This window comes from Thalassophryne amazonica, chromosome 20, assembly GCF_902500255.1.
Source record: "Thalassophryne amazonica chromosome 20, fThaAma1.1, whole genome shotgun sequence".
NCBI lineage: Eukaryota > Metazoa > Chordata > Actinopteri > Batrachoidiformes > Batrachoididae > Thalassophryne > Thalassophryne amazonica.
The window spans coordinates 41,256,530-41,270,090 of record NC_047122.1 but is presented as its reverse complement, the minus strand read 5'-3'; the positions used below and the strand labels follow the sequence as shown (position 1 = coordinate 41,270,090).

General features: G+C 41.6%; 1 protein-coding gene across 1 annotated transcript in view; it reads right to left on the bottom strand.

Annotated features, from left to right (window-relative positions):
• Positions 1–13,561, bottom strand: part of LOC117502203 (CUB and sushi domain-containing protein 3-like) — a 1,088,443-nt gene that overhangs the window by 452,459 nt on the left and 622,423 nt on the right. Inside the window, 1 exon segment of the mRNA XM_034161241.1 lies at positions 11,577–11,619. Coding sequence (XP_034017132.1) covers positions 11,577–11,619 — 43 coding nt within the window.

Below are 13,561 nucleotides of genomic sequence, written 5' to 3'. Positions count from 1 at the left end.
TCAAATAACAACACTTTACTGTTGTGAATGTGCACAACAAATACAACAGATTACAACAATAGATCAGAATCAATCCACAAAGGTGTCGTGTGGGCAGGCTCGAAGATAGGAGACACCTGTCCAAAGCAGAACCGGAACCACACGATTTCCTCCGCCACCAGACCCCGGGAATACTGAAGCCGCCAAGTCCCGAACTCCCAGGTGGCCACTGCCTCCGCGTGTCGGACCTGGTACTGCTGGCGAGGAACAAAAACACAAAGAAAGGTGGGCGCGTTTGCACCCAGTAATCCACACGGCAGGAAAGCTACCTCCACCTCTCGTTGGAAAAAGGTCTGTTATCACTCACAAAAGTCACAAAAGGTTACTGTCAAGCAGTCAGCTGAGAATATTACCTTCCAGGTAGAACGATATCTCGGCAAAGAGGTGGAGACGTCGTCCTGCTGATGTACCCCTGCTGATTGGTAACAGCTGTTGCAGGTGATGCGTGACAGCTGTCACCCTAGCTGCTCCTGTGAGGCGGCTGCGCCCTCTGGTGCCTGGAGCCCGCACTCCAGGCAGGGCGCCCTCTGGTTGCTGGGCCAGCAGTACCTCCTCTTCTGGCGGCCCACACAACATGGGTAATGTCATCCAGAGTAAGGATTCTGGTTAGACACCATGTTTCTAAGATTTGTGGGGCCAAGTACAATAACTTCAGTTTTATCTGAGTTTAAAAGCAGGAAATTAGAGGTCATCCATGTCTTTATGTCTGTAAGACAATCCTGCAGTTTAGCTAATTGGTGTGTGTCCTCTGGCTTCATGGATAGATAAGCTGGGTATCATCTGCGTAACAATGAAAAGTTAAGCAATGATGTCTAATAATACTGCCTAGGGGAAGCATGTATAAAGTGAATAAAATTGGTCCTAGCACAGAACCTTGTGGAACTCCATAATTAACCTTAGTCTGTGAGAAGATTCCCCATTTACATGAACAAATTGTAATCTATTAGATAAATATGATTCAAACCACTGCAGCGCAGTGCCTTTAATACCTATGGCATGCTCTAATCTCTGTAATAAAATTTTATGGTCAACAGTATCAAAGCAGCACTGAGGTCTAACAGAACAAGCACAGAGATGAGTCCACTGTCTGAGGCCATAAGAAAATCATTTGTAACCTTCACTAATGCTGTTTCTGTACTATGATGAATTCTAAACCCTGACTGAAACTCTTCAAATAGACCATTCCTCTGCAGATAATCAGTTAGCTGTTTTACAACTACCCTTTCAAAATTTTGAGAGAAAAGGAAGGTTGGAGATTGGCCTATAATTAGCTAAGATAGCTGGGTCAAGTGATGGCTTTTTAAGTAATGGCTTAATACTGCCACCTTAAAAGCCTGTGGTACATAGCCAACTAATAAAGATAGATTGGTCATATTTTAGATCGAAGCATTAATTAATGGTAGGGCTTCCTTGAGCAGCCTGGTAGGAATCGGGTCTAATAGACATGTTGATGGGTTGGAGGAAGTAACTAATGAAAATAACTCAGACAGAACAATCGGAGAGAAAGAGTCTAACCAAATACCGGCATCACTGAAAGCAGCCAAAGAGAACGATATGTCTTTGGGATGGTTATGAGTAATTTTTCTCTAATAGTTAAAATTTTATTAGCAAAGAAAGTCATGAAGTCATTACTAGTTAAAGTTTAAAGGAATACTTGGCTCAATAGAGCTCTGACTCTTTGTCAGCCTGGCTATAGTGCTGAAAAGAAACCTGGGGTTGTTCTTATTTTTCTTCAATTAGTGATGAGTAGTAAGATGTCCTAGCTTTACGGAGGGCTTTTTTATAGAGCAACAGACTCTTCTTCCAGGCTAAGTGAAGATCTTCTAAATTAGTGAGACGCCATTTCCTCTCCAACTTACGGGTTATCTGCTTTAAGCTACGAGTTTGTGAGTTATACCACGGAGTCAGGCACTTCTGATTTAAGGCTCTCTTTTTCAGAGGAGCTACAACATCCAAAGTTGTTCTCAATGAGGATATAAAAGTATTGATGAGATAATCTATCTCACTCACAGAGTTTAGGTAGCTACTCTGCCCTGTGTTGGTATATGGCATTGGAGAACATAAAGAAGGAATCATATCCTTAAACCTAGTTACAGCGCTTTCTGAAAGACTTCGAGTGTAATGAAACTTATTCCCCACTGCCGGGTAGTCCATCAGAGTAAATGTAAATGCTATTAAGAAATGATCAGACAGAAGGGGGTTTTCAGAGAATACTGTTAAGTCTTCAATTTCCATACCATAAGTCAGAACAAGATCTAAGGTATGATTAAAGTGGTGGGTGGACTCATTTACATTTTGAGCAAAGCCAATCGAGTCTAACAATAGATTAAATGCAGTGTTGAGGCTGTCATTCTCAGCATCTGTGTGGATGTTAAAATCGCCCACTATAATGATCTTATCTGAGCTAAGCACTAAGTCAGACAAAGGTCCAAAAATTCACAGAGAAACTCACAGTAACGACCAGGTGGACGATAGATAACAACAAATAAAAAGGGAAAACATATGAATGGCAGAGTAGTTGCAGTCATACTGCATACTTACTGCCGTAGGAATGGCCATTCGAACATCATTTGTGCAATTCAACTTGCAGGTGAACTGCATTTGAATTCCTCTGACATCATTCCTGTGGCACTTTGGGAAATAAGCCAAAATGGCATGAACAGCACAAATCAATCAATCAATCAATTTTTTTATATAGCGCCAAATCACAACAAACAGTTGCCCCAAGGCGCTTTATATTGTAAGGCAAGGCCATACAATAATTATGTAAAACCCCAACGGTCAAAACGACCCCCTGTGAGCAAGTACTTGGCTACAGTGGGAAGGAAAAACTCCCTTTTAACAGGAAGAAACCTCCAGCAGAACCAGGCTCAGGGAGGGGCAGTCTTCTGCTGGGACTGGTTGGGGCTGAGGAGTAGACCAGGAAAAAGACATGCTGTGGAGGGGAGCAGAGATCGATCACTAATGATTAAATGCAGAGTGGTGCATACAGAGCAAAAGAGAAAGAAACAGTGCATCATGGGAACCCCCCAGCAGTCTACGTCTATAGCAGCATAACTAAGGGATGGTTCAGGGTCACCTGATCCAGCCCTAACTATAAGCTTTAGCAAAAAGGAAAGTTTTAAGCTAATCTTAAAAGTAGAGAGGGTGTCTGTCTCCCTGATCTGAATTGGGAGCTGGTTCCACAGGAGAGGAGCCTGAAAGCTGAAGGCTCTGCCTCCCATTCTACTCTTACAAACCCTAGGAACTACAAGTAAGCCTGCAGTCTGAGAGCGAAGCGCTCTATTGGGGTGATATGGACTACGAGGTCCCTAAGATAAGATGGGACCTGATTATTCAAAACCTTATAAGTAAGAAGAAGAATTTTAAATTCTATTCTAGAATTAACAGGAAGCCAATGAGAGAGGCCAACACGGGTGAGATATGCTCTCTCCTGCTAGTCCCCGTCAGTACTCTAGCTGCAGCATTTCTGAACCAACTGAGGGCTTTTTAGGGAACTTTTAGGACAACCTGATAATAATGAATTACAATAGTCCAGCCTAGAGGAAATAAATGCATGAATTAGTTTTTCAGCATCACTCTGAGAAAAGACCTTTCTGATTTTAGAGATATTGCGTAAATGCAAAAAAAGCAGTCCTACATATTTGTTTAATATGCGCTTTGAATGACATATCCTGATCAAAAATGACTCCAAGATTTCTCTGTGAAGAAGATTCCCCATTTACATGAACAAATTGTAATCTATTAGACAAATATGATTCAAACCACCGCAGCGCAGTGCCTTTAAAAGCTATGGCATGCTCTAATCTCTGTAATAAAAATGTTATGGTCAACAGTATCAAAAGCAGCACTGAGGTCTAACAGAACAAGCACAGAGATGAGTCCACTGTCCGAGGCCATAAGAAGATCATTTGTAACCTTCACTAATGCTGTTTCTGTACTATGATGAATTCTAAAACCTGACTGAAACTCTTCAAATAGACCATTCCTCTGCAGATGATCAGTTAGCTGTTTTACAACTACCCTTTCAAGAATTTTTGAGAGAAAAGGAAGGTTGGAGATTGGCCTATAATTAGCTAAGATAGCTGGGTCAGTGATGGCTTTTTAAGTAATGGTTTAATTACTGCCACCTTAAAAGCCTGTGGTACATAGCCAACTAACAAAAATAGATTGATCATATTTAAGATCGAAGCATTAAATAATGGTAGGGCTTCCTGCCTGCTTTCCCGGCTGCTCGGGATCTGCCAGGGGGTAACTAACTAACTAACGGCGGCTAAGCTACCTTGGTCCGCACCGACTACAGGGGCCTGGCTAGCTGTAGAATTTTCCACGGTGCGGAGCAGAGTCTCCAATTCGCCCAGCCTGGCCTCCAAAGCTACGAATAAGCTACACTTATTACAAGTACCGTTACTGCTAAAGGAGGCCGAGGAATAACTAAACATTTCACACCCAGAGCAGAAAAGTGCGGGAGAGACAGGAGAAGCCGCCATGCTAAATCGGCTAAGAGCTAGTAGCTACGCTAAGCTAGCGGATTCCTAAAAACACGCAAAGTGAATAATGTGTAAATAATTTAGAGGTGATTCAGCAGAAGGAGTGCTTTAGTTAAGGCACGTAAAGATTACACTGGGAAACAAATCGTAATCTAGATAACTAGATCAATCTAACTGCGCAGATTAAACAGCTAACAGATACAGAAAAACACCGCTGTGCTCCGGAACAGGAAGTGATACAATACCGCAGTGAGAGCCAACCACCAGTAGAGCAAGCCTGTTGTACATGCCTGTGTGCCTGTTCTCTACGAATGTAGAGAACAGGCACACTACTGCTGTGCTGCATTCATACTTAGTAAGGCTCTATTTTCAGTATAAAGTGCCCAAGGCATTTTCTGTTAAAAGCAGACAACAGACTGATTCCTACGCATTTTGACCTGCCGAGTTCAAAAAATGCTGTTAGCATGCGGTATTTTTACCCCTTCACCCCATAATTTGCATAAAGTAAATGGCCACCAATTACATCACAATTTCCACAATTTTGGTTGGATATGTACTATAAAAACAAACTAAACATCCTTTACTATGTATTTACACCTGCTGAGAGCTTTAGAAGAGAAAATAAGAACTTTGTTTTTATGTATTTTGACCTGCTGAGTTCAATTATTGTTGTTGGCAAGCTGTGTTTTTACTTCTTCACACCTAATTTGCATTAAACAAAATGGCCACCCGCTTCATCAAAGGTCAAATGTGGGTAAAACTGTTCTAATATTTTGCTTATGCTGCCATGAGATCACCACAACCAGCAAGAACAATGTGCAGATCAAAGTCTGCAGCCTTCAGTATCTTTTCATTCATCTCGAAGGTCTCAACATTGTGCAGAATCTTGTCAGCCTTCTCCTGGCAGAATATACAAAGAGCCCTTTTGAAAATACTGGGATACAGCTGGACCTGCAATGGGTTCCTCTGTGTCTTGAGACATTGACCTTTTCCCTAGTCTCCTAAAATTTGTCTTGTTGGTGAACCAAACTGTAACAGGATCTATGCCGTTTTAGAGAAGTTTCATAAGAATTCAATATCCTCTCAGTTGTGTGTTGTTCTCCAGATCTTTGAGCTTGTGACGGACACTTGCACTATCCTGCAATGTAGTCCTTCCTTTGTCACTACCCTGAACAAGATTTTCTTTCGTGCAGTACTGAAAAATGATGCAGACATCACCATCCACTGAAGAATCTCATTTCATGCTGCCTAAGGCCTCCACTTTTCAATTCAAGACAACAGAGATTGTTACCTAAATAAGTACGGAGAACAGTCAAAATATGCTGATCACCACTGAAGGTATGCAACAAGAGAAAGTGCTAACAAGAGGAAGTCACTCCACAACTGAAGTGATGAACACAACTAAACCTAGAGAACACAGAGATTCAACTATATTAACTTACTACCTAACAATTTCAAGATTCTATGCAAATCAATCTCGTGACAAGGGACACTGGCAACTTAACACAGTGCATATTAAGAGACAACACAAATCTAATCTAATGCTATTAAGCATAATATATGATACTACAAACCCAATACAATAAGATTGGAACTTGTCCACACAAACCAACACACTAGAACATGAAAATGCACAGATATAGATGAACAAAGTATCTCAGAGTCTCCTTAACATGAGTGTGAAAGGATGAACTCCACAAATATATCAGGGAACAATGCAGTTGTTTGACCATGTTTATGGCTGCTGCTGCTGCTGTTGAGTCACTGTGGCACCATGTGCCTGGCCACTGGACAATGAGGCCTGCCCTCTGGTGTTAAAAGCAGTAGCCCTCTGGTGTTGAAGCTGTATACATTATATGTGCTGTACTGAGCCAATTTTATAGGTTTTCACACAGTATTGTCATTACATTGTTAGGAATTGTGATGAAAAATACACAAGAGTCATTCACATACCATCAAGGAATCAATATAATGATATTGTGATTTTTAATCCACAGGAGATGTTTTTACAGGCCAGTACAAGTAAGATTGACAAATACATGTATTTGTAGGCCTGACTGTGCAGCGGCGGCATGGGGAAAAATTGGTTTTGTTATCAATTTCATTTGTAGAACACGCTTCTACAAAGTATGAAAACAGCAGGTGGCCATGTTGTTTCATGCATATTAGGGAATGAAGGAGAGAAGATACAGCTTGCAAATAAGAAACTATGAACTCAGACGTTCAAATAACACAAAAGATGAGAATTTTCATTGCTTTTCTTGAGCAAAAACAAGCAAACCTTGGGAAAATGTGAAAAACCGGGTGGCCATTTGTTTTATGCAAATTAGGCAATGAAGGAGTAGAGATACAGCATGCTAACAACAATATTTGAATTCTGCAGGTCAAAATACATAAGAATAGACTTTTATTTCTGTTTCAAATGCAAATACAAGTAAACTCGTGGGAAATTTGACGAAATAGGCAGCCATTTTGTTTTATGCAAATTAGAATGTGCAAGAGTAAGATACACCATGCAACAGCAATTTTTGAACTCAGCAGGTCAAAATACATAAGAATCAGTCTATTGTCTGCTTTTAACAGAAAATGCCTTGGGTAGTCTACTTATGTAAAATTAGAACCTGTGTGACTGCTAGCTAGAATGGCATTCAAACTGGCATATAAATGCCAACCCACCAGCATTCGGAGCAGTCTGATCGCGCCCCAATTATACCGCTGATGAGCTGGACACCCCCCACCCCCACATCCTTTTCGGGGCATACAAAGAAAAATTTTATGTGCAAAGTCTGTGGCACACTATCATCACGTGCACTAGATGTGAACCATTGCCAATCACACCAAATACACACTAGTGTGTCACAGTGAGTCAGCGCATCTTGGATGCGGCCTAACAACCATGATAACATGATAATACACATGAATCCTCTGACACATGAAGTGGCTGTCAATGGATGTGTGAGTACATGCTCATTCTGGACATTATGCTGCAATTACAGGCACTGCATCAGCGTGTCTCCGTGACGCACTGACACACACTATGGCCTCTAGAGCCATGATAACATGATAATATAGATGAATCCTCTGACACATGAAGTGGACTGACAATGAATGTGTGATTGCATGCTCATTCTGGATGTTATACCACGATCACAGGCACTGCAACAGCGAGTGAGTGTGTCTCAGAGCTGGGTGACCAGGCTGTCACTGTGACGTTGAGGCTCACATGCTGTGTTTACTGTGACATAAAAAAAGTTTAAAAGACAAGAAAATAAAAGATGACAGGTTAAATCTGTGCCCCTGCTGAGGAAAAGGAGACTGTGGAGGGTGAAAAAGGGGGCCATCTGTACTCTGGACTCCAAACACCACACACGCTGACGCACACACACATATACATGGATCGGCTCCCGCTGGAGTGCATGATCGGTGTTAACATACATGTAAGGGGAAAACTTCAGTATCAATAAAACTGGCTGACGAGGCTGTTTCGTTTTATTTAATTTGAAATTTTCACAGAGAAGCGTTGCGTAAAAGCTGCGCCGGGTTTTGGATTCCAGAGTGCAAAGAGCTGCGTTTGGTTGCTTTGCAGTGGGTGATGGCGATGATGCTTGCAAAGTTGTTATTTTATTTTCCTTAAATCCGGCACAACTGTGTAGCTATAAATGACTGTTCTACACCCTTCCCTGTTGGCCAGTCAGATATCTGTGCCAAATGTCATCAGCAATTTTAACAGCTCCAGGTTCTCATCTATGATGTACTGATGGTTGGCTGGTGGTTGGCTCTCACTGCGGTATTGTATCACTTCCTGTTCGGAGCACAGCTGTGTTTTTCTGTATCTGTTAGCTGTTTAATCTGCGCAGTTAGATTGATCTAGTTATCTAGATTACGATTTGTTTCCCAGTGTAATCTTTACGTGCCTTAACTAAAGCACTCATTCTGCTGAATCACCTCTAAATTATTTACACATTATTCACTTTGCGTGTTTTTAGGAATCCGCTAGCTTAGCGTAGCTACTAGCTCTTAGCCGATTTAGCATGGCGGCTTCTCCTGTCTCTCCCGCACTTTTCTGCTCTGGGTGTGAAATGTTTAGTTATTCCTCGGCCTCCTTTAGCAGTAATGGTACTTGTAATAAGTGTAGCTTATTCGTAGCTTTGGAGGCCAGGCTGGGCGAATTGGAGACTCGGCTCCGCACCGTGGAAAATTCTACAGCTAGCCAGGCCCCTGTAGTCGGTGCGGACCAAGGTAGCTTAGCCGCCGTTAGTTCCCCTCTGGCAGATCCCGAGCAGCCGGGAAAGCAGGCTGACTGGGTGACTGTGAGGAGGAAGCGTAGCCCTAAACAGAAGCCCCGTGTACACCGCCAACCCGTTCACATTTCTAACCGTTTTTCCCCACTCGACGACACACCCGCCGAGTATCAAACTCTGGTTATTGGCGACTCTGTTTTGAGAAATGTGAAGTTAGCGACACCAGCAACCATAGTCAATTGTCTTCCGGGGGCCAGAGCAGGCGACATTGAAGGAAATTTGAAACTGCTGGTTAAGGCTAAGCGTAAATTTGGTAAGATTGTAATTCACGTTGGCAGTAATGACACCCGGTTACGCCAATCGGAGGTCACTAAAATTAACATTAAATCGGTGTGTAACTTTGCAAAAACAATGTCGGACTCTGTAGTTTTCTCTGGGCCCCTCCCCAATCAGACCGGGAGTGACATGTTTAGCCGCATGTTCTCCTTGAATTGCTGGCTGTCTGAGTGGTGGTCCAAAAAATGAGGTGGGCTTCATAGATAATTGGCAAAGCTTCTGGGGAAAACCTGGTCTTGTTAGGAGAGACGGCATCCATCCCACTTTGGATGGAGCAGCTCTCATTTCTAGAAATCTGGCTAATTTTCTTAATCCTCCAAACCGTGACTATCCAGGGTTGGGACCAGGAAGCAGAGTTGTAGTCTTACACACCTCTCTGCAGCTTCTCTCCCCCTGCCATCCCCTCATTACCCCATCCCCGTAGAGACGGTGCCTGCTCCCAGAGGAACGTTGGCAAATCATAGCATTCAGAAAATATCAGAAAAATTATAATACTATTATGAATAATGACTTTTTATAATTGAAGGTGGAAATACTTAGTATACTTACCAGTACAGATCCTTAAAATTGCAATAATTTGAAGCTTCAGGAATCTGAAGTTGGGATTGTTGTATGCTATTTAAGTGTGTGGCATCATTACAAGAGCTTTCTAAGGCCTTCAGAAAGACGACCGTAGCAGCCTGAGTCTGGGAAGGGATTTATAGAGATTTCCCATTGCCACTTTCTCTGGGGAAGTTTAACCCAGCAAACTGAGTTCAGGAGCAGGCCTTATGATCCAAGAACACCATAATGCCATCAAAGGAGCTGCTGGAAAAGTCAGCTCTGGGTGATCAAAGTGTATATGTCTGAAACATTTGCTGTCCAAAGAAGAAGATCAGACCAGGACAGGTTTGCCAATGAAAGCCCTCAAAGAGGACCAGCACTTCTGCAATAATGTACTATGGAGAGCTACTATGGACTATTTTCAGATCTCTCCACAGATGTTCAATTGGATTCAGGTCTGGACTCTGGCTGGGCCACTCAAGGACATTCACAGAGTTGTCCTAAAGCCACTCCTTGACATCTTGGCTGTGTGTTTAGGGTCATTGTCTTGCTGAAAGATAAACTGTCACCCCAGTCTGAGGTCAAGAGCGCTCTGGAGCAGGTTTTCATCCAGGATGTCTTTGTACATTGTTGCATTCATCTTACCCCTCAATCCTGACTAGTCTTCCAGTTCCTGCTGCTGACAAATATCCCCACAGCATGATGCTGCCACCATCATGCTTCACTATAGGGATTGTGCCTGGTTTCCTCCGAACATAATGCCTGGCATTTATGGCAAAGGTCCTTCAGGTTCCTTGTGGCAAACTCCAGGTGGGCTGCCATGTGCTTTTACTGCCCACTCTACCATACAGGCCTGATTTGTGGATTGCTGCAGAGATGGTTGTCTTTATGTAAAGTTCTCTCTCTCCTCAGAGGAATGCTGGAGCTCTGACAGAGTAACCATTGGGTTCTTGGTCACCTCCCTGACTAAGGCCCTTTTCTCCGATCCCTCAGTTTAGACGGGCGGCCAGCTGTAGGAAACGTCCTGGTGGATCCGAATGTCTTCCATTTACGGATGACAGAGGCCACTGTGCTCATTGGACCTTCAAGCAGCAGCAATGTTTTTGTACCCTTCACCAGATTTGTGCCTTGAGATAATCCTGTCTCAGAGGTCTACAGACAATTCTTTTGACTTCATGCTTGGTTTTGCTCTGACATGCACTGTCAACTGTGGGAACTTATATGTAGACAGGTGTGTGCCTTTCCAAATCATCCCAATCACTGAATTTACCCTGAATTTACAAACTGAATTTAACTGAATTTACTGAATTGTAGCTTACTACAGTTAAGCTTTAGAAACATCTGAAGGATGATCATTGGAAAACAGAATGCACCTGAGCTCAATTTTGAGCTTTATAGGCAAGGCTGTGAATACTTATGTACACGTGATTTTCATAGGGTTGGTTTTTTTTTAATAAATTTGCAAAATCTTAAAAAAAACCAAACTTTTTTATATTGTCGTTATGGGGTATTGTGTGTAGAATTTTGAGGGAAAAAATAATTTCATCCATTTTGGAATAATGTGTAATGTGGAAAATGAAGTGCTGTGAATACAGAAAAAAAAAAACCACAACTTATACAATACTCAGGAAAATACAATATACAATCCCTTCACTCCAACCCAGAAAAACACATTCAAAGGTATTCTTTCACTTACACAACAAGACAATTATCAACACAATACCAGGATGTTCACACAAAAATAGAAGTAACTGTAACTCACCAAATGGTTGGTGGTTTCAGATCCCTCCACCTCCAGGTAGTCATACTTCTCCTCGGTCTGGAAGTCTGTAAAGATGACAGAGATGGTGTCTCCGGGTTCGGCCAATAGGATCCAAGTACAGTCGGCCTGGTTACCATAGTTGCCAGGATAACCGGGACTGGTCACACCCCACTGCCGCCCCTCACAGTGCCCCCACATGTGTCCTCAGCTGTCAATCAATCAGAGTAACAAATAGAAAATCTGGGTTAGGGAGAGGAGGAGGGACCGAGGGGCGGGCTTTTAAAAATTTAATAAAATTTCTTTCTTTTGGATTGCGTTTGTCTTCACAGATATGCGAGATAAGGTGGAAAAATACGTAATAGTAATTAACAATTATCTTTTCTCCCCAGTAATTCAAACAGATTACAAATTTGCCAAACTAACTCCCCAGCTACATTTTTTCTTAAATACCTTTTTTTTTTTTTACTTCCAATCTTATGTTTTAACCCAACTGTGGAAAATTCCACATTTTCATGCCACATAAACTATCATTTCATGTCAGCGAAACATACTGGAAGAATATGTCGCTCTTACCTGGTAATGCGTAACGTCTACGGCAAAGCCAATTGATTCTATTTAATGAGATTGTCTTTCTTTGCCAATTTTAATAATGGGTGGGGCTTATGGGCCGGGCTGTAATTCCTGTCACACTCAGAGCTGCCGTACTCTCCTCCTAAAACAACTTTATATTCCATTCCCTCCGCTCTCATCTCCTCCAATCACCACCAAGAAACTTTAGAATCCACATTTTGTCCCAATTGGCTGTTTCAAAGTCAGTCTATCAATTAATTGGCAGTTACTTTGAAAATATTATGACCAGATGTGATGACAGACATGTCAAATTTTCTGGAATTATTGGATCACATCTGACTAATGATGTTGTTGATAATTGAGTGTAATACTGATTACTGCATAACAGATAAGACACATGGATTGCGCTGTGCACACGGCATAAATTAAACACATAATTTATACAGATACCCTCTCAGATAAAAAGCAAATCAATCCAACACTGGATCTTGTTGTATCACTGGCACATGGGTTGAATTTTAATTTTTAGATTAGGAATGTGCTCAACTCACTTAAAGAAAATAAGTGTAAACATATTAATGAAGTAACTTTGAAAAAAAAAAAAAAACATTGTCTCTCTTTACATTTTAAGATGAAAAAGTGAATTGAGCTCAACTCAAAGAACCAGTGCCCCAGTGATAAAAGACACTGATGACATTTTACTTTTTCTGAGAGCATACAACTTCAACTGGGAAGGCTGTATAAATTATAGCTGTATAATTTATAGTTATACATAAAAGAGGTAGTACTGCATGTAACACACTCTTAAAGAGGTTATGAGTTTTCTACTTATCAGTGAGTGCAATTTGAGATGACCTGTGATTAACATCGCTGTACAACACGTTATATCTTTGTATGATTATTTTGTGAAGTAAAACCAGACGACCGTCATCTTAAAGTGCACCACTGACAAGCCTAAAAATCCACATCCTTCGTAAGAGCGGCCACAGGAGCTGTCAGGTGTACATGCAAATCGGTAGCAACCTCATAAAATGCATGTATGCATGACAGCTATAAGGGAGGGACCAAGCCAGACTCCACCCACTGAATGGGTAAAGAGAATAACTGTAGTCCAAGACTCACACCAGATGGGAACCAATAGAAATGAATAGAAAAACTGTTAAAAGAGACTAGGAATTGGACGGAACACAGTGCGCTGAGTCGAGACAGGAAATACACAGAACCTAACAGGGGAACATAAACCCATAAGAAAAACACAGATGAACAGAAATTTAAATAAACAGACAGAAATACCAACAATTTTACAAACATGTCAGATTAAAAAAAATACCAACAAAACAAAATGACTTATCACAGGGGAGTGTTCAGCAGATCAGCTGACAAACTGGGAACAGCGCATGAAAATAAAGATGCGTATTATCCCCATATATATACTCAACAAAAATATAAACGCAACACTTTTGGTTTGCTCCCATTTTGTATGAGACAAACTCAAAGATCTAAAACTTTTTCCACATACACAATATCACCATTTCCCTCAAATATTGTTCACAAACCAGTCGAAATCTGTGATAGTGAGC